Source organism: Nuphar pumila, chromosome 9 (assembly GCF_984573655.1).
Source record: "Nuphar pumila chromosome 9, dmNupPumi1.hap1.1, whole genome shotgun sequence".
NCBI lineage: Eukaryota > Viridiplantae > Streptophyta > Magnoliopsida > Nymphaeales > Nymphaeaceae > Nuphar > Nuphar pumila.
This window is the reverse complement of record NC_143257.1, coordinates 126,929,605-126,957,164: the sequence shown is the minus strand read 5'-3', so window position 1 is coordinate 126,957,164 and position 27,560 is coordinate 126,929,605. Positions and strand designations below refer to the sequence as shown.

The 27,560-nt window shown below is 38.4% G+C and overlaps 1 protein-coding gene across 1 annotated transcript in view; it reads left to right on the top strand.

Moving 5' to 3' along the window:
* Positions 1-416: 416 nt before the first annotated feature.
* Positions 417-27,560, top strand: part of LOC149829373 (uncharacterized) — a 42,440-nt gene continuing 15,296 nt past the window's right edge. The window contains exons 1-7 of the mRNA XM_090018074.1: positions 417-837; positions 1,565-1,815; positions 1,921-2,125; positions 2,395-2,485; positions 2,738-2,883; positions 2,968-3,211; positions 3,350-3,454. Of these exons, the coding sequence (XP_089874200.1) occupies positions 1,596-1,815; positions 1,921-2,125; positions 2,395-2,485; positions 2,738-2,883; positions 2,968-3,211; positions 3,350-3,454 (1,011 nt within the window). The 5' untranslated portion in view covers positions 417-837; positions 1,565-1,595. The remainder of the gene's footprint in view (positions 838-1,564; positions 1,816-1,920; positions 2,126-2,394; positions 2,486-2,737; positions 2,884-2,967; positions 3,212-3,349; positions 3,455-27,560) is intronic.

Here is a 27,560-nt window from a genome sequence, read left to right as displayed (position 1 = left end):
TGGAGCTTCTCCGGTGTAGTTTTTCGAGAGGTGGGTGGTAGCGGTGGTGGTGGTAAGATGGAAGATGGTGAAAAATCATGGGGAGTGTGGTTTTTCAGGAGATGGGTGATAGTGGGTGGTGGTGAGAATAGGAGATGGGTGATAGTGGGTGGTGGTGAGATAGATGGTAGTGGGTGATACGGGTGAGGAAATGGAGGAACGGCCCACATTTTTTTTTGGAAACATTCTTTCAAACGTTCCCTTAAACAATTGTTTTCTATAAAAAAAATGTACTTTTTACAAAAACTCTCTCAAATAAAAAGTCTGTCATTAGGGATGACAGAGGAAATGGGGCTCTGCTCCGCCCCTCCTCGCCCTGTTTGGACCGGGGATTGATGACGTGAAACGCAGATGAAGGTTAAAATCAAAACCCATACAAAGATGGAGGCGAGAACTTATGAGTTCCCCCGCCCCGCCTCGTTCTCAATCTTCCTTTAGGGATGACAGTGGACCAGAAGGAAACGGGACTCCACAGAGTTTGGACCGGGGATGAAGGCGGGAATGGAGGTTAAAATCAAAACCCGTAGGGGATGAAGGCACGGATGAAGGGCATAATTTTGGGGTGGAGACTAATCCAGAAATAGTTGTTTAAAAGATAAATGAGGGTAAAAGAGTACTTTGCTATTGTTTCTTCTACGATATGTTGTTATCCAGTAATCAGTTCTTTTACTATATCCTTTTCCTTTTGCTACTACAAAACTACCACCTCTGCCTTTATAAATACTCTTGATTCTGCTCCCTTCCCATCTTATCGATCGTCGACGGTTGAAGGTCTCCAAACGACACGAAGAAGAAAAGGTTTGCCTTTTCTTAGTTTATTTATATGTTTATTTAGTATATTATGTGAATGGGAGATCATGTTCTTTGGAGAGTGTTGTTACTGATGTGATTTTTATGTACTGCTTTTTTTTTTATTTTGTTGATTGTATTAGAATTTTATATTTTCTTTGATCTTGGTTTTTTATTTTTAAAATAAATAGTGTTGTTTATGGATGGTTGGTGATACTTTTACACCATAGTAATGCTTCTTAGTATGATTTTTGGAGTGCATTATTCGTGTCGTTTCTTTTTTCGGATCTGAAGATGATCTGTTGTTAACGGTTTACTTAGCAAAGTAGATTTTTCTTCATTTAGTTTGTGATTTTTAGTGAAGCGATTTTTTCTACGGTTGGTGAATCATATGGGAAAGATAAGAGCGCTAGTTTACAGTGCTTTAATAGTTCTTTTTATGTGAAAGAAAAATGTTCTGAGCTGCACTGTGTATAGTCTGAGAGAAATTCACTTTTCTACTGTTTGTTAATTTTGGGGCATATGAAACTCTGTTTTTTTTTTGTCATTCTTCTATTTTAATGTAAAGGTTGTCTTTGTGTTCGGAGTGGCTTTGCTGTATTAATGTTGCTTTTAATATAATTTCTGGCTAACGGGTGCATCTGATCACCCCCCTCAATGTGTCGTTCATCTTATTAACTATTGTTATTCTAAATTCAATCCTACATTCCTAATCCTTTTTCAATCTTATACTCAGAATTAGAGGAGGCTATCCATCGGGCCTAAAGATGGCGTGTTTCAGAGCTCCTATTGTCTGCATTCTATTGTTATTTGTATGCTTCTGCACTGGAGAAACAGGCCATGCTAGATACAAGGATCCAAAAGAGCCATTGAATGTTAGGATCAATGATCTGATGAGGCGGATGACTCTAGCAGAAAAGATTGGACAGATGACACAAATAGACCGCACAGTTGCATCTGCAGATGTAATTCAAAAGTATTTCATAGGTATATTTAGTTGTTACAAAGCTGACAGTTTTAGATTGTGGGTATTGTTGGTTAGCATTTGCATTAAATGTTTATGAACACTGAAAGTATCAAGGAATTCAACAGGCAGTTTGTTGAGTGGAGGTGGAAGCGTGCCTCACCCTCAAGCTACTGCACAAGACTGGGTTGACATGGTAAATGGGTTTCAGAAAGGAGCAATGTCTACCCATCTCCAAATCCCAATGATTTATGGCATTGATGCTGTTCATGGGCATAACAACGTTTACAAGGCTACCATCTTCCCTCATAATGTTGGTCTTGGAGCTACCAGGCAAACAATAGATTCAAATTTAAGCCTAGTGTTCTTTTATCTCCTTGAAAATTTAATTGTAAATTTCTTTCTCTGCTGGTACTGAAGATTGGAGCTTGTATTTGATAGATTGTTTCTTAGATGTAGGTAATGGGTAGGTATTATATTGATTACTACTCAACCATGTATCTGTTTCAACTTTCAGGGTGTTTTTGTTGTCAATCCTTATGGCTATAATCCATTAAGTTTTTTATGGTTCTTATGCATATCTATTAATGCCATGGCTTCAGGGATCCGGAGCTTGTAAAAAGGATTGGTGAGGCTACTGCTTTAGAAGTTAGAGCCACTGGCATTCCTTATGTTTTTGCACCCTGTGTTGCGGTAAGAACGGATAGGTTGTTGATTTTGAAAAACCACACTTTTAAAGAATGAGTCAATTTTTTATTTTGAAAAAACACAGTATATTTTATTCTTTTACTGTCGTTCTTTGTAATTCATGTTCATGTGGTATGTTTTGATTCAAATTTATCTGCTTCTATTGTGAACAGGTATGTAGGGACCCAAGATTCATTCTTTGTAATTCATGTTCATGTGGTATGTCGATTCAAATTTAGCTGCTTCTATTGTGAACAGGTATGTAGGGACCCAAGATGGGTCCGCTGCTATGAGAGCTATAGCGAGAATCCTGAACTTGTTAAAGCTATGACAGAAATCATTCCTGGTTTACAGGGAGAATTGCCCTCAAATTCAAGGAAGGGTGTTCCTTTTGTTGATGGAAAGTGAGTGGCTAACTGCCCTTGGACGTCTAATTTCCATTTATATTTTTGTTGCAATTAGTCATTCTTCTTATGCCTGATATGCAGTCGCCATGTAGCTGCCTGCGCTAAGCACTATGTGGGTGATGGTGGTACGCATGATGGAATCAATCAGAACAACACCATCATTGACCGCCATGGCTTGCTTAAAATCCACATGGCACCATATTATGATTCTGTTAACAAAGGTGTCTCAACTGTCATGGTATCTTACTCGAGCTGGAATGGGAAAAAAATGCACTCAAATCGTGACTTGATTACTGGTTTCCTCAAGAACCACCTCAAATTCAGGGTATGATGATCAACTTGCAGCATTTTATAAATCAGACAAGAATGTATAGATCATATATTTCTTTAAAAATAAACTTATTCTTGTGGATCCAACTAGTAGAGTTGTAATAATTTGCGATATCATGTGATTATATGGCAGGGCTTTGTTATTTCAGATTGGCAGGGCATTGACAGGATGACCTCACCACCACATGCAAACTACTCACATTCGGTTCAAGTTGGAATTCACGCTGGCATTGATATGGTGAGATGCATGCTTCATTTGCAAATAAAAGTGTTGTTTATATTAGGCCATTTTGATAAACCAAATTTTTTTAACCCATTATGTTAAGCTAAGGCAACATGATGTTTGCAATTATATAAAAAGCTATTCGTTATGTCAGGCATAAACCGGAATGTAAAAACAAAAAAAACACATACTAGTAGCCGCCATGATGGAAATGATCGAAGTGTTGATGTGGGTGCTCAGCATTCTCCTCACACTATCGACGCCCATGATGAGCTTTGGCCGTCAAGTCATTGGTGTGCAGGACCCTGAACCCAAATGAGAGAAAGAGAGTACCGTGGTTGCACTCATCAAGCAACCATGCCTCAATTTATAGTGGGGGGTTACATGCATGGCATTCATGTATATGAACCCTTCACATACCATATTGAATGTGTACCCTTCACATTCACGTAACCCCCTCCCCACTAATGCCTTAATGAATGCCTTGTGTCAAATTGGGTCACACAAGGTTGGACCCAATCTGAAATGTCTATCATTCTCCCATTTGACCCATTGACACGGAAAGACATAATCAAAGTTCTTTGCCATTATCTCGATTTAATTTTCATGTGGGTTTACATGCTATCCGGTATCACGAGAATGAATCATATGAGTTTTGAAGATGAACACCTTTATATCAAATGTCATATTTTCACGCACTACAATATAATTCATTTTTAGTGTTTTTAGCATGTTAAGATTACCTTCATGAATAGGTTGGTCTCTAACCCATTCTATTGGTTCTTTAATATTGTTATTCTTGAAAAGAAGTCGTCATTATCCTCATTATGTATATGTCTGACCCGATCCATTTATGTAATGGATCGGGTCCAGACCCAGTTCATGTATGATGTAAATTAACATTGTATTAAGGGGTATTTTAGTACCCTAGTGTTTTACACTCTTATTATTAATAGAATGAGAGGGCAGTCACGATAGACTAAACCCTCTTGCCTCTCTCTTCTCTCTCTGCCAACGATAGGGTTACTTTCTCACAATTCTTTTATTCTTTATACTTAAATAAGAGATCCTTTATACATAATCAACAATACACAAAACCATAAAGAATCAATTTATCTTCACAATTATGATCACACATAACCATAATGTATTGTCATACATAAGAAGGAATCAAACAGACCCTTCTCCTTTACATATTGAAAATATAATCTTGATGTTAGCCCATTAGTAAGGAGATCCACAGTTATTTTCTTTGTACCAATTGTATCAATACACACTAAATAATTCTCGGTCTTTTCTTTAACAATAAAGCACTTTAACTCCATGTGTTGACACGAGGTTGAGCTCTTATTGTTATTCGAGAAGGACATAACAGCTTCATTATCAGAAAAAAAATTTAGTGGTCTTTCAATAGAGTCCATAATTTCAAGACCCATAATAAAGTTTCTTATCCAAATGACCTGAGATAAAGTCTCGTATAAAACAATGAATTTTGCTTCCATGGTATAAGCAGTAGTTGCAGACTATTTTCCGCTTCTCCATGAGACATCACCACCTGCCAGTAGGAAGATGTATCCAGTAATAAACTTTATACTATCGAAACATCCGCTTAAGTTCGCATTAGAGTATCCAATGACCTCTAGGTGGTCTAACCTTTCTATTTGTTAACATATAATTCTTTATTCCTTGCAAATAGTGCATGACCTTCTTCATTGCCTTTCAGTGCGCAATGCTTGGATTAGATTAATATCTACGAATCATTCCCACAACAAATGTGATATCTGGTCATATGCAGGTTTGCGCGTACTGCAAGCTCCCATCCATCGAAGCATATAAGACAATCAATTGTCATCTGATCCTTTTTATTATTATCTTGAAGATAAACTTTTAGACTTAATTTATCCCCTTTCACTATAGATGCCAATTCAGGAGAACAATTCTCCATCCCATATCTTTTAGGAACCATAAGGATATAGGATTTCTGAGAGAGGCCAATGACACCTTTTGTTCTATTATGATGGATCTTAATCTCAAGGACATGTGGCCTCAATCATGCCCTTCATGTCAAAATGAGAGAAAAGAAAATCTTTTGTCTCATATAGTATGCTCAAATAATTAGTTGCAAGAAGAATATCATCAACATATAAACCTAGAATTATAAACTTACTTCCACTAGCCTTAAGGTATATGCACTGCTCAACAATGTTTTCAGTGTATCCAAAGTTCAAAATCACCTTATTAAACTTTTTATACCATTGGTGGAATGCTTGTTTAAGTCCATGGATTGATTTTTTCAATTTGCAAACTAAATTATTTGAGTCATCTACACTAAAGCCAGGAGATTGTTGCATATATACCTCCTCTTGTAGATCCACATTCAGGAAAGTCATTTTCACATCTATTTGTGTAGTTCTAAATCAAAATAAGCTATGAAGGCCATGATTATCCTCAATGATTCCTTAGTTGAGAAAGGAGAAAAAGACTCATCATAATCAATACTCTCCATCTGTGTGAAATCCTTTGCCTAACCTTGTACCTCTTCACTCGCCCTTTGAAGTATGTTTTGGTCTTAAAGACCCACTTACAACCAACAAGTCTTACTCCATCAGGTCAAGATACAAGATCCCACACTTTGTTCTTTGTTATGGAGTCAAACTATTCTTTTATGGCATTGATCCAATGTGTCGTTCTTTCACTTTCAATAGCTTCTGCAAAAGTGCAGGGATCATCATCAATGTCTATGAAATCATTGAGCTCTTGCAAATACACCACATAGTTTGGATGAATAACAGATTCCCTGGTCCTCGTAGACTTTTATACAGGTGCTATAGGTGGTATAAAATGAACCTCTTCCTCCTGTTGTTATTATATATCCTCATCAACAACTTGTTCTACTTGAGATTGACGTTCATTGACCAAATTCTCCCTAGCATTATCCAAAGCGAAAATGATTGAAAAAACCAAGTCTTTTACTTCACAGGTAAAGAACCTGAATCCTATATTTCCTCAAATTTGAAACTTTGAGATACATCTATCATAATAGAACTAATTTCAAGAAATGTTGTTTTGTCTATTTTCACTAACTGTAGTTTATAAGATAAACAATAAAACCTAAAACCCTTTGATCTTTTTGGATAACTCATGAAAAATTCACTAGTCTTCCTAGGATCAAAGGCTTTTATATGTGAGTTATACAGTTTAGCTTTAGCGGAAAATCCTCATATGCGCATATATAACAAAGAAGGTTTCCTACCAGTCCATAGCTCATAAGGAGTCTTTTGGACAACCTTCGTAGAAACCCTATTCAATATGTGTACTTGTAATGGCCTGAATGATTTCCAACAAAAAATACCTGATTTTTTTTATATAAGGTTGAATTTATTCTTTTCTTTTCTTTATTTTTTTTTTCTAAAATATAATAATGCAACGGTCTCATCAACAGACTCGTTCTAACTATATCAAGTACTAGACGGCCCGCCTGAGCGCAAGCACCAGCATGTCTTAGCCTCCTAGTACCCGATCTAGTACAAAACCATCCATTAATGAATCTGATTGAACCATTACATAAAAGAAATTATTACTATACCAAGTTTTTCATCAATGGTTTCGCCTTAATCGAATCAAGTTCTAGAGAGTCAACCTGCGCATGCACCAACGTTTTGTAGCTTCGTAGAACAATGTTCAAAGTTAATGCATCTAAATGATAAAATCTTTATGTTATTATTAGGTGAGTAAACACAGCGAAAAAACATTGATTTTTGAAATCAATTATATAAACCGGTTTCTTGGTTAAATCTCTGGACATATTACATTAAGAGAACTACTGCTTTCACATACCCGAATTGAAATTGGCTATGCATAAAGTAATTGAAATTCAAAATTTAACTAATAATCAAATGTTCAATTAAATAGTCCTTTAGCAATTCAGAAAGTATTCAAGAATTTAAAATTCATAAGCAAGTATGAAATAACAATCTTAAATATGCTAACATCAACTCCAGATGAGAACAAAACATATATCAATGAGTATGAATTTACCAACTTTCAAGACCAAGAATAGTTTGCAGCAATATAAGGTAAAGAAAAACAAAGTGCAGTAAAGTAATATGAGTAAGTGATTTATGTTTCATCTTGATTTCTCGGTCTACCTGGGTATGATGTAGACCAACCCGAAACAGGCTGATTAGTTTGAGTGTTTATTATGTTATGTATTTTATTATGCCTGAGTAGCCCCTTGAGTCGTATCCCCCAAGGAAAAAGCCCAAAATTGTGAGAAGAAATGGTCAATCCAAGAGAACTCTACTCGGAGGCGTGACACATGCATCACAATGATGATCATGATCACTCATTTCTGCAGAAGTACCCGAGAACTGCCACCTAGGATGAACTGATAGTACCGGTCTTCCCAATCTCCTTGGTTGGAGGACCTGGCGAGGAATTGCCTGTCGCGAGTGAAACTGAAGGGTCCAGGGAATTTCATACCTTCTACCCTCTGTAAGGTAGATCGCTGCCAAGCAACTGGTTAAGCATACCTAGAAGGGCTATCATAGAATATCTTTAATGTAGGCTATGTGAGAAATCAGATGTGGGAGTCACCTTACTATCGTAGCAAGAGATAGAGAGAGAGGTAAGAGGGAAGAGAGAAAAAAATGTTGGGCGTAATGTCTTCTTCCCTTTCCATTGATATTTATATGTTGTACGAGTGGTACAATACAGTACAATAGTACAATACAGTACAATATGCTGTACAATACAGTACAATATGCTGTACAATACAGTACAATACAGTACAATAGTACAATACAGTACAGTATACTGTACAATACAGTACAATACAGTACAGTAGTACAATACAGTACAGTATGCTGTACAAGTGGTACAATACAGTACAAAAATATATTCATTTACATATACATATTTAACAGCCTCCCTCAAGTTGAGGATGGTCTTCAATCATGCTCAACTTGCCCTTAAGTAACCAAAATTGATGACTAACCAATCCTTTGGTGAAGATGTCTGCTACTTGGTCTTCTGATCTGACATACGAAGCCTCAATTTCTTCTGTTTCAATCTTTTGTCTAACAAAATGCTGATCAATCTCAATGTGCTTCGTGCGACAATGATGAATAGGGTTAAAAGAAATATTAATGGCACTTTGATTATCACATAAAAGCAGAGAGGAAGAGATAGGTTCATTCAACTCTTGAAGAAGATGCCGTACCCAAGTGACATCAGCTGTCCCTGCTGCCATTGCCCTGTACTCTGCCTCAGTGCTGGATTTAGCAATGGCCTTTTGTTTCTTACTACTCCAAGTGACAATATTTGGGCCAATAAAAACACAATATCCTGAAACCGACCTACGCTCATCAGGGTCCCCACCCCAATCTGCATCACAATATGTAAGTAAACGGTGTCCTGTAGTGAAGCTTTCATCTTTGTGATAGAGCAATCCATCTCCAATAGTCCCTTTCAGATATCTGAGAATACGCTTAATACATTCCATATGACAATCAGTGGGAGCATGCATAAACTGAGATGCTTGATTTACAGCATAAGCAATGTCAGGTCTTGTAAATGTAAGATATTGCAACATACCAACAATGCGGCGATATAAAGTGGAATCATGATATAATTGGCCTTCTTTTGCACTAAACTTATGATTTAAGACAGATGGGGTGCTGAGAGGTTTACAATTAATCATACCAGTGGTGTGAAGAATGTCAAGAGTATACTTGTGTTGACTTAGAGTGAGTCGATCATCTTGTCTATCGACTTCAACTCCCAAGAAGTATCGCAATGGGCCTAAGTCCTTCATCTTGAATTTGGCCATGAGTAAAGACTTGACCAAGGCAATATGTGCATCATCACTCCCAGTGATAATGATGTCATCAACATATATAAGAACCCAAGTAGTAACATGATCATTCTTATACATAAATAAAGAATGATCAAGTATACTCTTAGAAAAGCCATGCTGCTGAATTTCCATGGAGAAACTCTCAAACCAAGACCGAGATGCCTGTTTTAAACCATAAAGAGACCTTCTCAATTTACAAACCCATGTAGCCGCATCATGTTCACTATATCCAGGAGGTTGCTCCATATACACCTCTTCCTTCAAGTCCCCATGTAGGAACGCATTCTTGACATCCAACTGGCTAAGAGACCAACCATGCTGAAGTGCCAAAGTGAGGATCACACGAATGGTGCCAATTTTGACAACAGGGCTAAAAGTTTCCTCATAATCTTGCCCATATTGTTGTGTGAATCCGCGTGCAACAAGGCGAGCTTTATATCTTTCAATGCTACCATCTGGTTTACGCTTGATCTTGTAAACCCATTTGGAACCAACAACATTTCTATCAACAGGTCGAGGAACAATATCCCATGTATGACATTCATGAAGTGCTGCCATTTCTTCGTTCATAGCTTCAACCCAAGCTCGAGAATGGGCTGCCTGATGGAAAGTAGACGGCTCTTTCTCTTTGGCCACATTGGTTAGAAACAACTGAAAGTCAAGAGAAAAATTGTTGTAACTAACCCAACGATGGATAGGATGCCTTTCACGTGTGGATCGTCGAAGAGGGGGAGCCTCGTGAGATGGAGTTGAAGGGGCTCCTCGACGGGCATAAACCAAACCTGAAAACCGTGAAGGTGCATCCTGGATGATGGAGTTGTCTGCTTCAAACTGAATTGGTTCATCAACAACAGGATCTCTGATAGAGTCATATAGCAAAGTATCACAAAGCCATGGATCATAAGTAGTTTGCTCATATACCTGAGAAGTATCACAAGTGCTGAAATGGTCATCATCAAAAACAACATTTCTAGACACCTTAATCTTACCCAAAATAGGATCATAACATCTATATCCTTTATACCCATCGGCATATCCCAGAAATCTGCACTGAACTGCTCTGTCCTGAAACTTGTTACGTAAAGAATGATCCACATGGACATAACAAATGCATCCGAAAGCATGCAAATCATCATAAGAAGGGTGAGAACCGTGAAGCAAATAATAAGGAGACTGATCTCCTAATAATTCCATAGGCAACCTGTTAATGATATGCACTGCAGTGTGAAAGGCCTCAGTCCAAAGAGAGAAAGAAATATCAATATTGTGCATCATACTTAACGCGGTTTCAACAATATGCCGATGCTTACGTTCTGCTACTCCATTCTGTTGTGGAGTGTAAGGACAAGAGGAGTTACGTGTGATGCCATGGTCCTTTAAATATTCACTAAAATCATGAGATATGTATTCTCCACCACCATCACACTGGAAATAAGTGATATTTGAATTGAAAAGGTTCTGAACAAGAGCATGGAATTGTTTGAAAAGTTTGAACACTTCAGATTTAGATTTCATAAAGTAAATCCAAGTGTAACGAGTGAAAGAGTCAAGAAATAACACATAATAACGAGAGCCAGATAGAGATGAAACAGGAGCTGGGCCCCAAACATCAGAGTGAATAATTTCAAATGGCTTGGAAGCTCTTTTATTGATACTTTGAAAGGGAAGTACATGACTCTTGCAGACATTACAACTAGGACACTTATGATCTAATTTGACTTTGGGAATAAAACCCTGAGAAGACAATTTGTCAAGGAACCCTTGACTACAATGACCTAACCGACGATGCCAAGAAACTGGCTTATTACTTTGCATAACAGAAGAAGACTGACTCAAATAAGCAGGAAAAGATGGAGACACGGTAGATGACGTCTTCAAAGTCCCGGGGGCTGCTTCGAAGACGTACATGTTTCCGCGTCGTTCACCCTTAGCGAGCATCTTCTTGGTTCGAAGGTCCTTAAGACAAACAGAAGACGGAGTAAATTCCATGGATGAATTTGTTTCATCAACCAATTTAGAAACAGATAAAATGTTTTTCTCAATGGCAGGAGTGAGTAAGACATTTTTCAATGGTAGTGTAGATTGTGACAAAGAGAGAGATGCATTTCCAGTATGAGAAATAGGGTGGTGGGAACCATCTCCCGTGACAATAGTGCCAGTGCCAATATAAGGAACCATGTTGGAAAGTTTACCTGCATCAGAAGTAACATGTGCGGCTGCTCCAGAATCAATATACCAAACTCCATCATCATTCTGACGCAAATTCATGTTGTTAAATGCAGTCATCAGAATTTGTTGCACATCATGTGGCAACCCTGCACTCTGTCCCTGATCAGTACCCTGATGTGCTCGAAAATTTCCCTGCGGCTGCCCCTGAAACTGTCTAACATTCATCTGTCCAGCTCTTGGTCCTGGCCTCCCTGCCTTGTTGCGATTCTGTGGGTTGTGCCAACAATCTGCTTTCACATGGCCACGCTTGTTGCAATGGAAGCAAGTAGGGACACAGGTACCTCTAGTGGCAGGTGGAGCAGTAGGAGTAGGAAGGAGTCCTCCACGGCCCATATGAGCAGCAGGTGGACGAAATGAGGTAGACCCAGATGTAAACATGACAGGATGAGGATCATCAATAAGATGATCTTGAGTCAAACTAACTTCATACTGTAGGAGTTTGGCCTGTAAATCCTCAAAGCATGGAAGTGTAGAGGCAACCTGTAATGCAGTGCAAAACATACGATATTGGGGCCCAAGGCTTCCCAATACCTGCTGAACAACATCTCTGTCAGAAACAGGATATCCAATAGCGGCCAACTGATCAATGATAATTTTGATATCCCCTAGAAATTCAGTAATGGTCTTAGTTCCCTTTCGCATAGATTGGAACTGCCATTTCAGTTGAAGTGCACGTGATTCAGAAACCTGTGAATAAGAGTGAGCAAGATGTCTCCATAGTTCTGCAGCAGTAAAATGGTCAGAGATAGTTTGTAATATACGATCAGATAACGTGGCAGTCAAATAGGCAACCACAGATTGGTCCTTCTGAAACCAAACATCATACGCAGGATTTGGAATAGCAATGCAACTCACCTTCCCATCATTACCAGTTACCTCTTGCGTAATAGTCATAGGTGGGGCGGGTGATCCCCCATCCAGATGCCCGGAAAGACCATGACTTCGGATAAACGGCAGAATTTGGCGTTTCCAAAGTAAGTAGTTATCATGAGTTAATTTGTGAGAAACAAGTTGAGAAAGAAATCCGGGGCTGATTTTAGAATCCATAAGGAAGAAGATCAAAGATGAATCAAACAGCACGACAGAAATTCGTAGGTTGTACGGACAGAACCGTACGGACAGAAATTTTTGAGTTTTGGAAATCACGATTTTTTTTAGTTAATCGTGCAGAATGTACGATTTATCAACTATATTGCAAGAAATAGATAAGAAATCACAAGAAGTTTGAGAAAAGAGGCACTTTTGAGAAATGAGGGTTCCCAAATTTGGGGAAAACAGAAATTAGGGTTGATAAAATTGGGGATAACAGAATATGTAAGAAGGAAAAGATGCACGATATGAGGAAATGAAGAAACGACGTCGAAATATAGTGATTCAACGGAGAAACAACAGAGAAAAGATGAAAAAAAACACTTTCCTTGAGAACGCCCAAAAACGCACGTCAAGGTCCTTAGGGGCCTTCCAGATGATCGTGATTACCACGCCCTTGGCTCTGATACCATGTGAGAAATCAGATGTGGGAGTCATCTTACTATCGTAGCAAGAGATAGAGAGAGAGGTAAGAGGGAAGAGAGAAAAAAATGTTGGGCGTAATGTCTTCTTCCCTTTCCATTGATATTTATATGTTGTACGAGTGGTACAATACAGTACAATAGTACAATACAGTACAATATGCGGTACAATACAGTACAATACAGTACAATAGTACAATACAGTACAGTATGCTGTACAATACAGTACAGTAGTACAATACGGTACAGTATGCTGTACAATACAGTACAGTATGCTGTACAAGTGGTACAATACAGTACAGAAATATATTCATTTACATATACATATTTAACAGGCTATAGGTAATACATGCAACTACCATTTAGGCTAGTGCACTTTCCATCTCATTGTTCTCTCTTATAGGAACCGTTATTATCTTAATTTCATTAAGCACACCAAGTGCCCATCAAACCTTGTGGGATATCATACTTCCTACATGTATTTATAATTACCGCATACCAAAATCATAACATGCATTCTCAAAAGTCCATAATCATGTTAACATGCCATTTAGCAATTCACTCATGCAATATCATATTATTTTCAATATTTCAGGATAAACATGCAACAATATCACATATACATCATTATGCATCTGCATCTATGGCCAATATGAAACAACATTAACATGCTCACTATTTATTTTTTACATGATTTGTAATTACAGTCATGCTCATAATCGATTTATCAAAAAAATCACATAATCAAACTTCTATAATTGAACATGTCTACAAATCTCACTTGCAACATGTATAGAAACCATAAATCTTACCATTAACTCTATCACAAATATTTATCTCAGATCAAATATGATTCAAACATTGAATTTATGAAAAGTTTAAAGAAAATATCAAAACATAATCGAAGTCATTAACTCGACTTTCTCGATAAAAGCTCCCATAAACCCTTACCAATTAAATCGATATGACTACAATTAATATTTTGAACCTTCAATCCTCAAATCATATTAAACCTAATTAAAATATCTATGGTAGCATACACACTAAAAAACTCATTACCGTAACTAAAAACACATAAGTCTTATTTTCCGATCCAAGTCCTCATAAGCCCAAAGTGGAAAGACTTACATATTTTTAATTACGTTCAATTATAATTATGCTTAAACAAGATTAATATGCATTACTTAAATTCAATTCATGCTATTCATACCACAAACAATTCATATCTCACGGGAATATGCCTTTAAAATCAGTTAGAATAATATGTTTGCAAAACAAATGCGAAAAAAGTCATGTATTACACATATGATTCATATAGACATCACAATCAGATCTTTTTATATGTCTAACTCATTAATCTTGATGCAATATGACATATAATCACTCATAATATGCAATCTATGTCAGATATATATTAGAATCATGAGTCTCTAACACGTTGCTAATTAAAAACAAGTATAAGTGGCTAAATCAAACTCAGATCTCTGGTAATCCGATCTTATAAAATCTGCCAAGAATAGTAGAACACTGATAAAATTGTGATATTTTTACTGTGATTACCTACACCTATCAAGAATACAACCCAATAAACAGATCTCAAAAATAATGAATATAAGAAAAATTAAAAATCGCTTACAAAACCATGTTCTTACAAAGTGTTATACCAGAATTTGTAATCAACATGATTTTAATCGGATTGCAGTATTAAGATTCATCCAATTTTTTTATAAAATATTTGAAGTCGTTTTTCATAGGTGTTTACTACGTTTATCAAAGATGGGTCAAAATCATCATGTAAATAGAGCCAAAAATTGGGGCTCTGTTAAAATAGGCATATCTACATTAATACGGATCCAAAACGAATGAAACAAGGTTCTAAATTTAAGATCATGACGTGTAGATGATTGTAGTGATTTTATTTAGATTTTTTGGACTGTTATTCATCATGTTATCAATTTGTTTTTTAAACTGGTCAAAAAAAATTTATGAGACATCATAGCTTTAGGTTTCTCATAAAATGTTTTTTTAAAAACCCTTTTTAAGATTATAAAACCTTTAGAATATTTTTTTGTTTGATCTAGCTTAATACAGGTTAATACATGAATAACACCATAAAGAATCCTATTATGATTAGATATAATACAAAATAATAACAAAGCCCTAATTTTACATGTTTCTCAAGATCGTTTTTAGGAAAAACTCATTATTTGGATTTTTCAATCCAAGAAACAGTTCCTTCAACCATGAAAACATAAAGAACAAATCAAGAATATATTCAAAGTTGTTGAAAATCAAAATAATCAAATCGTACATGCTCCAAGTATATACAAAACATTGGCTACGTAAATCTACCTGTCTACGATCGATTTTCACAGTTAGAACGAAGAAACGGACGATCTAACTCCTATTCCACCATCACCAAACGACTAAGTGCAGGTCTAATGACTGCACAAGGGTTCTTCAAGCCTCCTACACATTTTGGAGGAGAGAGAAAACCCAAAAAGCAAAAAGAAAAAGGAAAATGAGAGAGAAGAAAAAGAAAAAGAAAAAGAGAGAGAGAGATTTTTTTTCTCAAAAAGTGAGGGGCATGTGGGAGGGGTGTATTTTTATACTCTCCCCAGCCCTAGATCAATAAGATCTGGACTCTCTCTCTCCAAAAATGTGTGGAGGGGAGAGGGGACAATTCTAGGAAAAAAAACTTCTAGACTCCTAATTATGATTTATTTTGATTTTTCTTTCTATTTTATATTTTATTATTTTGTGAGATAATAAAGTTTGACTTTTCAACCTTTGATTCCAGCTTCAAAACTCATGTGGACTCTTTTAGATGTGTGGGATGTCCCCTATATTTAAAACTTTAAAAACATTTAATTTAAATGTCTTAATTATCCTCCATTTATTTTGCTTATTTTAATTTTTTATGAATTTGAAACTAGAGGTTATGAAATCTATGTGGGCTCTTAGATCCAAATGAGGATCCACATTGGATGTCCCCCATGAGGGTACAAAACACATCCATTGGGTCCAAATACTAATTAGAATTGGATCCAAACCAAACTAAACCCTATATCCAACTTGGATCCAAATAGCGATTTTGGATCCAAAACTGAAATTCGAGATCCAAATCATAACCCGAAATTTTTTTATGACTTATCTTTTTCGATTATTCTTAAAATATTATTTACATATTGAGACAAAGATTTATAATTACTCAAAATCAATAAAATAAAAAAAATCAAGAAATTCAAGAAAATTAAGAAATTTGAGGGAATCAAGAATATCACCAATTCAAGATTTTTCAAGAAATCAAGACAATCAAGAATGCCCAAATATAGTCATAATCACATCAATACCATCATATATTCATTTTAATTATCAAGAAAATCACGGGTTTTACATCCTACCCCCAAAAAAAAAACTTCGTCCCCGAAATTCGATACACAAAGGACTCAAAAACAAATGAGGGTATCTCTCCAACATACTAGCTTTTGGCTCACAAGTGCACTCTTCAATACCGTGATGCTGCCATCGTACTTTCACTAAAGAAATAGTCTTCATTCTCAATACCTGCTCTTTCCTAATACTCACATCCTCATATTGGATCACATGTGAAGGATCTGGAACATAGTTCCTCAGCATAGACACATGAAAGACATCATGTATCTGCGAGTAATAAAGAGGTAAAGCTACACGATATGTTGCCTCACTTATACGCTCTAAAATCTCAAAGGGTCCAACGTATCTGAGACTTAACTTTCCTTTCTTCCTAAATTGAAACACACTTTTGGTAGCAAACACCCTGACAAACACGAAATCTCCTACTACAAAAGTGAGCTGTCTGCGCCTTTTGTCTGCGCAACTCTTCTGCCGACTTTGGGCCGCACATAATATGTTGTGAATCCTCTAAACCTGCTCGGTATAATGTTGCAAAACGATAGGCGACTCCACTGCAAAACGGTATAATGCTGTAAATTGGGGATCGATAAGGTCTTCCGTAAAGAGCCTCGTACGGGGCCATCTCAATACTGGCATGATAACTATTATTATATGCAAATTCGGCTAGTGCTAAATGTGTATCCCAATCGCCTTTCCAATCGAGAGCATAAGCTCACAATATGTCCTCAAGGGTATGAATAGTGCACTTTGACTGTCCATCTATTTGGAGATTGAAGGCTATACTGAACTTCAGCTTCGTACCCAGCGTTGTCTACAATTGTCCCCAAAAGAAAGAAGTAAAATGAGGGTCTCAGTCAGATATAATTGATAAGAGAATACCGTGTAAACGAACTATCTCCCGAATGTATAACTCAGCTACATTGTCTAAGGATTGGTTGATCCGGATCGGTAAAAAGTATGACGATTTGGTGAGTCTATCGACAATCACCCAAATCACATCATGTTGGCACCGAGTCCTAAGTAGACCTACAACGAAGTCTATTATGATCTCCTTCTATTTTCACTATGGGATCTCTAAAAGTTGTATCGTACCACCTGGTCTTTGATGTTCGATCTTGACCTGCTGGCAAGTCAAACATCGTGAGATAAACCTTGCAAAGGAAATGATAATAGAGTTATAAATCTATACTATATATACTATCACGTCATTCGAAAACTATATAAGATTACCTACCTCGTAATCTCCTGCTTCATTCCATTCCACCAATACTTCTTTCGCAAGTCATTATACATTTTAGTACTCCCCGGATGTATGGTGTACTTATCTCTATGAGCCTCCTCTAGCAACTCTTCCTTCAATTTGGGATTGCTGGGAACCCAAATACGCTCACCCATCCATATACTTCCATCTTCTTTCTGCTTAAAGGACAAATGCTCCAACTGAGCAAGAGTCTGCAATCTCTCGTACTGAGGGTCTTCCTTCTGGGCCTCAATGATCCGAGCAACTAAATTAGACTGGGCGGTCACATTAGACAACTGGATCACTCCCGCATCCACTGTAAAGGGCTTCCAAGCCACAAAGTCCTCCAATAATTTTCAACCTGCTATCAATAAACTGGCCAAACTTCCTCTCGACTTCCTGCTAAGTGCATCTGCCACGACGTTGGCCTTTCCCGTATGATAAGAGATGTCGAAGTCATTATCCTTGATAAACTCCAACAATCTTCATTGCCTCATGTTAAGTTCCTTCTGCGAGAACAAGTATTTTAGACTTTATGATCTGAGAATACCTCAAACTTCTTTTTGTACAAATAGTGGTGTCATATCTTCAATGCGAAGACAACTGCTGTCAACTCTAAATCGTGAACAAGATTATTCTGCTCGTGAATCTCAAGTTGACGAGATGCATAAGAAATCACCTTCCCTTGCTGCATAAGGACACATCCTAATCTAGTGTTTGAGGCATCAATATAAATCATAAAGCCTCCACTGTTAGACAGTAAAGCCAAAACTGGGGCTAACGTGCGCTTCCTCTTTAGGGTCTGAAAGCTCTCCTCACACTTGGTGTCCCACTCAAACTTGGTTCGCTTCCTCAGAAGTTTTGTCATTGGTATCACTATTTGTGAGAATTCTTGGATAAGACGTCTGTAATAGCCCGCTAATCCAAGAAAACTTCGGATGTCACAAATACTCTTCGGTTGATCCCAATCTAGAACAACGGTCACCTTCCAAATCATATAAAACTTTTAACGAAAGAAAACGAGTTTATGAATATGTTACATCAAAACAATGGTTAAAAAACTCAATTACCTTAGCAGGGTCCACGACAACTCTATCTTTCGAGATCACATGACCCAAGAACATGACTTCCTCAAGCCAAAACTCACACTTAGAGAACTTAGCATACAGATGATGTTCCCTGAGTGTATTGAGTACGATCTGCATATGATCCCGATGTTGTTTCCTGCTCTCCGAATATACCAAGATATCGTCTATAAAGACAATAACAAAAGATTTAAGGTAAGGGCGAAACACTCGATTCATCAAATCCATAAACGCGGCTGAGGCATTCGTAAGCCCGAATGGCATCACCGCAAACTCATAGTGTCCATATCTTATCCGAAAGGCGGTCTTCTGAATGTCATCCTCCTTCACACGTAGCTGATGGTAGCCCGAACGAAGATCGATTTTCGAAAAGATCCTAGCTATGCACAACTGGTCAAACAAGTCTTTGATTCTGGGCAACGGGTACTTATTCTTAATGGTCACTTAGTTGAGCAAGCGATAGTCTATGCACAACCTCATCGATCCATCTTTCTTCTTCAAGAATAATATTGGAGCTCCCCATTGCGAAACACTTGGCCTAACAAAACCGTGATCCATTAACTCCTGTAATTGCTTCTTCAGTTCTTCGATTCTGCTGGCGCCATACGATAATGTGCTTTGGATATAGGTGTTGTCTCGGGCAATAAGTCGATACCGAACTCCACCTCTCTGACTGGCGAAAGTCCCGGTAGGTCTTTCAGAAACACGTCTTGAAACTCACTGACTATGTCGAGGTCTTCTATCAATGGAACTTCAGACTTTACCCCCTACAACACTAACCCAAAAGCCGATGTCTTATACAAACATCTCTGAGCCTTCATTGCTAAGATGATACTGCTACACAAGGTAGGTCTGGATATCTTGAACACAACCTCTGGAACATCTGGTCTCGAAATTACTACTTTCTCCGCTCGACACACGATACTAGCGTAATGCTCAAAGAGCCAATCCATACCCAAAATAATGTTGTATTCCTTCGTATCAAGTAGGACTAGGTCGGAAGGTAAGACCTGTTCCTGCAACTCTATGCTAACGTCTCGAATGTGAGAAACACATAAGAAAGTGTTTCCAATAAGAGTACGAACATCAAGAGCAAAAATAAGTGGTTCTACAGGCAATCCCAACTGGCTAGCACAATCGATTGAAACAAAAGAATGTGTAGACCCACTGTCAAACAAGATTAAAGCGGCTTGTCCAGCCACAAGAATCGTACCTTGGACCTGCGTCTGATCTATCGCGACTGCATACACGCATCCAAGCACACGGTTCTGGTGGTGAACCTGTTGCTGATGCTGCGGCTGCTGATGTTGCTGGGGCTGATGTCTCCCAGGCTACTGTCTCCTGTCGCCACCCTGCCTCCTAAAGCAATCTCGTAGAAAATAGCCTTTCGCACCATAGTGATAACATATGGTGGTCTCATTTGGGCAATTAGGTCTAGTATGTAACCTATTGCACTTCTGACACCTCGATATATATTTCTGCTGAGGCGGTTGTTGCTGACCTCTCCCTGCCTGCTTCCTTTGCCTCTTGGTAGGTGGAACAAAGTTCTTCCCTCCTGGAGGAAACAGCCTACGACGGTTGTCGGTCCTCTCCGATTGTTGCTGCTTGGTTGACTCCTTGTTCCATTTTTTCCACTCTGCTGACAAGGCCGTGGCAGCCTTGATCACATCCGCCAAGGTCACTAGCATGCTGGTCATGACCCTAGGTCTAAGTCCATCATTCAGTCCTCTAACAAATTTCATTGCCCTTGCCTCATAGTCTGTAAAAAGTGTAGGGTAATACCTCTCCAAACTCCTGAATTTGGTAATATAATCTACCAAACTCATATTGCCACGCTCCAGGAACTCCTGCTGCTTCCCGATTCTAGCATGCTGAGGAAAATAAGTCTCTAAAAATACTTCCCTGAAGGTCTCCCACAGGATATCAGTCATCCCTGCAAGTCGCACAGTGCAAGTAGTGTCACACCATTTTTTGGCATCGCCCATCAAGCAGTAGGTACCAAAGTTAGTATGTCTGTCCTCAAGAATAGGCAGAACCTGAAAAGCTTAATCGATCTCCTCGAGCCAGTTCTCCACAGGTTTGGGATCAACTTTTCCTGCAAATGTCGATGGTTCCAATTTCAAGAACTTCTCGTAGCTCACGAGTCCAAGATTCTGATGGATGACTTGGGCGGCCAAAACAGGAGAATTTTGATTCTCTGCAAATGCCTGAATGGCCTGTCCGATATTCTGGAGGGTGTTCATCACGAAACCCCTCTGCATATGCTAATTGTTCCCGGAGTCTGTCTCGTTGGGAGCATTCCCATGATGAGCCATCTACAACATATATATATATATATATATATTAAACACCACTAAGCTACTCTGCAACATAATAATCTCAAGCATTATTTGTTTATTATTCTCATAATATTTGTTGAGAATAGGTGGTTTTAGGTAGAGTTATTTTACATTAAGATGCTTTTTGTAATTTAGTTCTTTATAATAGGGCTGTATTGTAATTAGGTCTTTAAGCCTCTCTCTATTTAACATAGAGAGAGGCCCTAATATCGATTAAGGTTCTGAGGTTTTTCTTTGCAGCCGTCTCTCTCTCTCTTTCTCTCTTTCTCTCTTTCTCTCTTTCTCTCTTTCTCTCTCTCTTCTCTCTCTCTAGGGCCCAGTTCATCTTCTACATGGTATCAGAGCCATACCGACCGTGGGAGCGTGATCGACTGTGACGTGGGAGCGTGATCGTGGGAGCGTGATCGACCGTGACGAGGGAGCGTGATCGAGTCTGATCAAGGCTCGATCGATCGTGGAGGCCATCGTGATCGTGATTCAATACCTAATCAGATCGTGATCAAGGCCACCAGATCTGTCAACAGATCCAATGAGTAAAAGAAATAAATACCTAATCAGGTCAGCGATGTAAAATGTTTTTTTTGGATCTGTTGACAGATCTGATCACGCTGCTGGTCGTGGATGCTTGCTGTGAGTTCGCAGCTTCTTGTTTTTATCGTTTCATGGCTACCTACTGTCTCGGTGGTATTTCCTACCGTCAGTTTCGTGGCTACCTGTTGGGAGTTGATTGCTGTTGGTATAGTGTGCACTGAACATGTCGTGAGATATTGATATAGTTGCTGTTGGGAGTCTGATTACTGTTGGTGATTCTACATATGGTTGGGGCCCTGTTTTGTGTATCTTGATATCGTGGCTGTGGGGAGTTTGATTGGTGTTGGTACTATTTGCACTGAAAATGTCATGATTTCAGGTCGTGACTTCCTGCTTATTTTTTTTACAGCAATCCAACTCTTAGTGGTGTTGCTCGTGAGAAAAAAAAATGAATGACTTATTGTCAAACTGTATATGTCTGGGGAGCTGCCCCTGTTATGAAAAAAAAATATTGCTGCATATGCAGAAGTCGTGTTAGTTGTGATTCACTGAAGTGCTGAATTATCTTTCTGTTTGTGGGCTGCTGCTCACTACTGTAGTGGGGTTTTTTTGTTGTTCGTGAGTGAACAACTGCTGGTTGGAATATCAGTTGGCGTGTGGGTGTAACACGCGGGTTTTTTTTTTGTTTAGTGTGGAGACTGTCCAGTTTTTTTAACCTGCAGTATGGCTGAAACTTCGAAAGGTGATTCAAAATTGGAACATATTGGAGAATATAAGGCATTTGCCAATCCCTTTTCGTACGGCTCGTCTGTAAGGTTAAATGAAACTAACTATGCCAGGTGGTCCAGAACATTTATGATGTCGGTATCTGGACATCGTAGAAAACATATCTTGTTGGAAGATGGATCCACTGAAAAGGTGGGAAAATATGTTACCTGGGATGAAGATAATGACATAGTCATGTCATGGATTATGAATAGTGTCGAACCCCATATTGCGGATGGTTTAATTTATTATAATACAGCCAAACAGATGTGGGACAATCTTCGAGATACATACTCACAAGAAACTAATGTGAGTCGTATCCTACAAGTCGAACAGGAAATATACAATTTACAGCAGGGAGATCAAACCTTGGCCCAGTACTATGCCTCCGTAAAAGCTGCTTTTGAAAGACTTAATGCTCACAGACCTCTCTGTTGTTCGAAACAAAAGGATCATCAAGAACAAACTATGGTTGCTAGGTTTCTTACAGGTTTATCTTCAGAATTTTCTGTTGCAAAAGTCCAAATGTTGACTGGTTCAGATGTACCTACTCTTGCTGAGGCATATAACCGTCTAAGCAGACTTGCTATATCTCTTCCACATTTTCAGCCTGTGACTCAGTCTTCTGCCTTAGTTGTCTCATCTGGTTATGGACGTGGAAATCTTCAGAACATCAGAGGACGAGGTCACGGCCGAGGTGTGGGAGGCAGAGGAAAGCTTCAATGTACATTCTGTGGAAAATCTGGACATTTAGAAGATCGTTTCTGGGATAAGCATGGCCGACCAACCTCATCTTCATCAAAGTCATATGCTCCTAGAGCTAATACTACTTCTCTCGAGGCAACAAAGGCACAAGACAATATTTCTGCAAGTGACAGTAGTATAACCCTCAGTCGTGCTGAATATGATGAATTGATAGCTCTTCGTCCTTTGAGCTCTACCTCTCCTGTTGCTGGTGTTGCCTATTCAACCAGAAATCTTCTTCATCCGACTGACCGTAAGTGGATTATTGATTCTGGTGCATCCAGACATTTGTGTGGAAATTCACTTGTTTTTTCAGATCTAAAGGATATTAAGGCTCAGCTTGGAGTCTCATTAGTCGATGGGAGTACCTCCCCGGTTGTTGGTCAGGGAAATATTTCTATATCCTCCTCATTACAGTTGAAAAATGTTCTTCATGCTCCAAAATTTCCTCAAAGTTTACTTTCTGTGAGTTGTCTTGTAAAAGAACAAAACTGTAGAGTAATATTTGAACCAATGGGTTGTCATTTTCAGGATTTGCTGACGGGGAAGAAGATTGGTGGAGGCTATGAAGAAAATGGAATCTACTACTTACATCATCCAATGGGTACTGTTCATGCTGCAGTGGACCATTCATTTAGTCCTGTTCAGTGGCATTGTCGTCTTGGTCATCCTTCACTGTCAAAGCTTCGTTCGGTCTTTCCTCAGATTCCCTCCACCACATCATTTCAGTGTGAAGCATGTCAGCTGGGCAAGCATCATCGAAGTTTGTTTCCTTCGAGTCAGAGTCAGTCTAGTAATAAAGTCTTTGAACTTCTTCATGCAGATGTATGGGGTCCTAGTAAGATTCCTACTAGGACTCAGTGTCGATACTATCTAGTTATTGTTGATGATTTCTCTAAGTTATCATGGGTGTTTTTAATAAAGGAACGATCGGATGTTCCAAATATTATCAAATCTTTAATTCTTGAAATAAAAACTCAGTTTGAATCGAGTGTCAAGATTGTTCGCACTGATAATGCTCTCGAGTTTAAATCAAAAAGTCTGTTACAATTTTACCATGATAGTGGCATCCAACCCCAAACTTCCTGTGCCTATTCATCTCAACAAAATGGGGTGGCTGAGCGAAAACATCGTCACCTACTTGATATTGCCAGGACCATTATGATCCAATCAAATGTTCCTGCGTTATACAGGGGAGATGCAATTACAACAGATTGCTATCTGATCAACCGCATGCCTTCCTCTTCTGTGGGTGATCAAATTCCAATTCATATCCTAAAACCAAATACCCCTCTCTTCTCCCTCTCGCCCAAAGTGTTTGGATGTGTTTGTTTTGTACACAAACTTGGCCCTGACTGTGATAAATTAGTTGCTCAAGCTACAAAGTGCATATTTATAGGTTATCCCAAAAATCAAAAGGGATATCGATGTTATGATCCTACTTCTCGCCGAGAGTATGTCAGTGCGGATGTGTCTTTCTTGGAATCCACTCCATATTACTCTAATACTGGTTCCCCGCTGCAGGCTGATCCAGCTGAGTCTTGTCCATTACCTATACCTTCTTTTCCCTTGGAATCTGTGCCCTTATTTCCGAACCACACTTCATCCTCTTCCAGATTTCATAATCCTCCATTGGTATATGTGTGTAGAGATCCACCTCCGCAAGTGCCTCCATCTTCTTCTTCCCCTGAGGTAAGTTCTACTGACAATAATGATCTTCATGATGATGATAACAGGCTGATTGCTCTACGAAAGGGGACACGACAATGTACTTTATATCCCATGTCTCGTTTTGTCTCCGAAGCCAGAATTGGAAATCAGATGAAATCTTTTATTTCAGCTTTATCTGCTGAAGTTATTCCTCTGAACTATCAGCAGGCCGAGCTTCATACTCGCTGGAAGAGGGCTATGCAAGAAGAAATGGATGCCTTAATATCTCAGCATACTTGGGATCTAGTTGATTCCCCTGCAGATGCTGACATTGTTGGATGCAAATGGGTATATACGATAAAGTACAAATCTGATGGTTCAATTGAACGGTACAAGGCCAGATTAGTAGCAAAAGGGTATACTCAGACATATGGTATTGATTTCTTTGAAACTTTTTCTCCTGTTGCACGAATGGGTACCATTCGTCTTGTTCTCTCAGTAGCTGTGCAGCATGGTTGGAGCCTGTCCCAATTAGATGTGAAAAATGCATTTCTATATGGGGACCTATCTGAAACTGTTTACATGCAACAACCTCCAGGATTCGAGGTTGAGGGGGAGTGTCAGAAGGTGTGTAGATTGAAAAAGGCAATTTATGGCTTGAAACAAAGTCCTCGTGCATGGTTTCAGAAGTTGTTTGAAGTAATGTCAGGTTTTGGCTTTAATAGGTCAACAGCAGATCATACACTATTCATAAAGAAAACTAGCTCTGGCATAGTTGTTATGGTGGTATATGTGGATGACATCATTCTTACAGGCGATGATGTGAAAGCTATTGAAGCCACAAAGGCTCATCTTCAAAAACACTTTGTTACAAAAGACCTTGGTTCACTCAGGTATTTTCTGAGTATAGAAGTTGCCATGAGCCGTGAAGGGATGGTTTTGTCTCAACGGAAGTATGTTCTTGACTTATTAAAGGAAACAGGAATGTTGGGAGCTAAACTAGCAAATATTCCCATGGACCATAAAGTTCAGTTGTTTGAAGAAGGGTCAAAACTGGTTGATAGCAAAAGCTATCGCTCCCTAGTTGGGAAACTACTGTATGTAACTGTGACCAGGCCGGATATTGCTTTAGCAGTGAGTAAAGTCAGTCAGTTTATGGACAAACCAACTGAGGTACACTGGAATGCAGCTATTATGATTCTCAGATATCTAAAATCTTCTCCTGGAAAGGGGTTATTGTTCAAGAAAGGTGGAACTCTGGATATAGTGGCCTATTCTGATGCTGACTATGCAGTCTGTAGTAGATAAAAAATCTACCACAGGATTTTGTGTTCCTGGGAGACAACTTGATCTCTTGGAGAAGTAAGAAGCAAAATGTGGTTTCTAGGTCGAGTGCAGAATCAGAATATCGGGCTATGGCCCAAACAACTGCTGAATTGATGTGGGTTCGTACTGTTCTTCTTGATCTCCAGGTGAAGGTTTCCTCTCCCATGACCATGATGTGCGATAACAAAGCTGCAACATATATAGCGAACAATCCTGTATTTCATGAGAGAACAAAGCACTTTGAGGTTGATTGCCACTATGTAAGGGATATGGTTCAAGCGGGTCATATCACTACCCAATATCTAAAGTCGGAAGACCAAGTTGCAGATATGTTCACAAAACCTCTTGCCAGACCAAATTTTTCAAAATGTTGTGACAAGCTGAGCATGATCGATATCTATGCTCCAGCTTGAGGGGGAGTGTTGAGAATAGGTGGTTTTAAGTAGAGTTATTTTACATTAAGATGCTTTTTGTAATTTAGTTCTTTATAATAGGGCTGTATTGTAATTAGGTCTTTAAGCCTCTCTCTATTTAACATAGAGAGAGGCCCTAATATCGATTAAGGTTCTGAGGTTTTTCTTTGCAGCCGTCTCTCTCTCTTTCTCTCTCTCTCTCTCTCTCTCTTCTCTCTCTCTCTCTTCTCTCTCTCTAGGGCCCAGTTCATCTTCTACAATATTTACAAAGGCAAAAGTATCTCAATACAACATAAGATTATGGTTAAAACATACTTACGGATTACTGGATGGTTGTGAACTGATGATTTTTCGATCCTAAGCTTTGATACCAACTGTAACAGCCCGAACGATTTTCAACCAAAAATACCAGATTTTTTTTTATAAGGTTGAATCTATTCTTTTCTTTATTTTTTTCTTTCTAAAATGTAATAATGCAACGATCTCATCAACAAACTCGTTCCAACCGTATTAAGTACTAGACAACCTGCCTACAAGCGCGAGCGTGTCTTAACCTCCTAGTACCAGATATAGTACGAAACCATCCATTAATAAATCTGATTGAACCATTATATAAACAAAATTATTACTAAACCAAGTTTTTCATCATTGGTTCCGCCTTAATCGAATCAAGCTCTAGGGAGTCAACTTACGCATGTACCAGCATTTAGTAGCTCCGGAGAACAAGGTTCGAAGTTAAAGCATCCAAATGATAAAATTCTTATGTTATTATTAGGTGAGTAAACACAACGAAAAAATATTAATTTTTGAAATCAATTTTATAAATTGGTTTCTTGGTTAAATCTTTGTATACATTACATTAAGAGGACTACTACCTTCACATACCTGAATAGAAATTGGCCATACATAAAGTAATTAAAATTCAAAATTTAACTAATAATCAAATGTCCAATTAAATAGTCATTTAGCAATTCCGAAAGTATTAAAATTTAAATAAAACAAGAAGCCTTTGGGATCGTCGAAAACATCAGTATG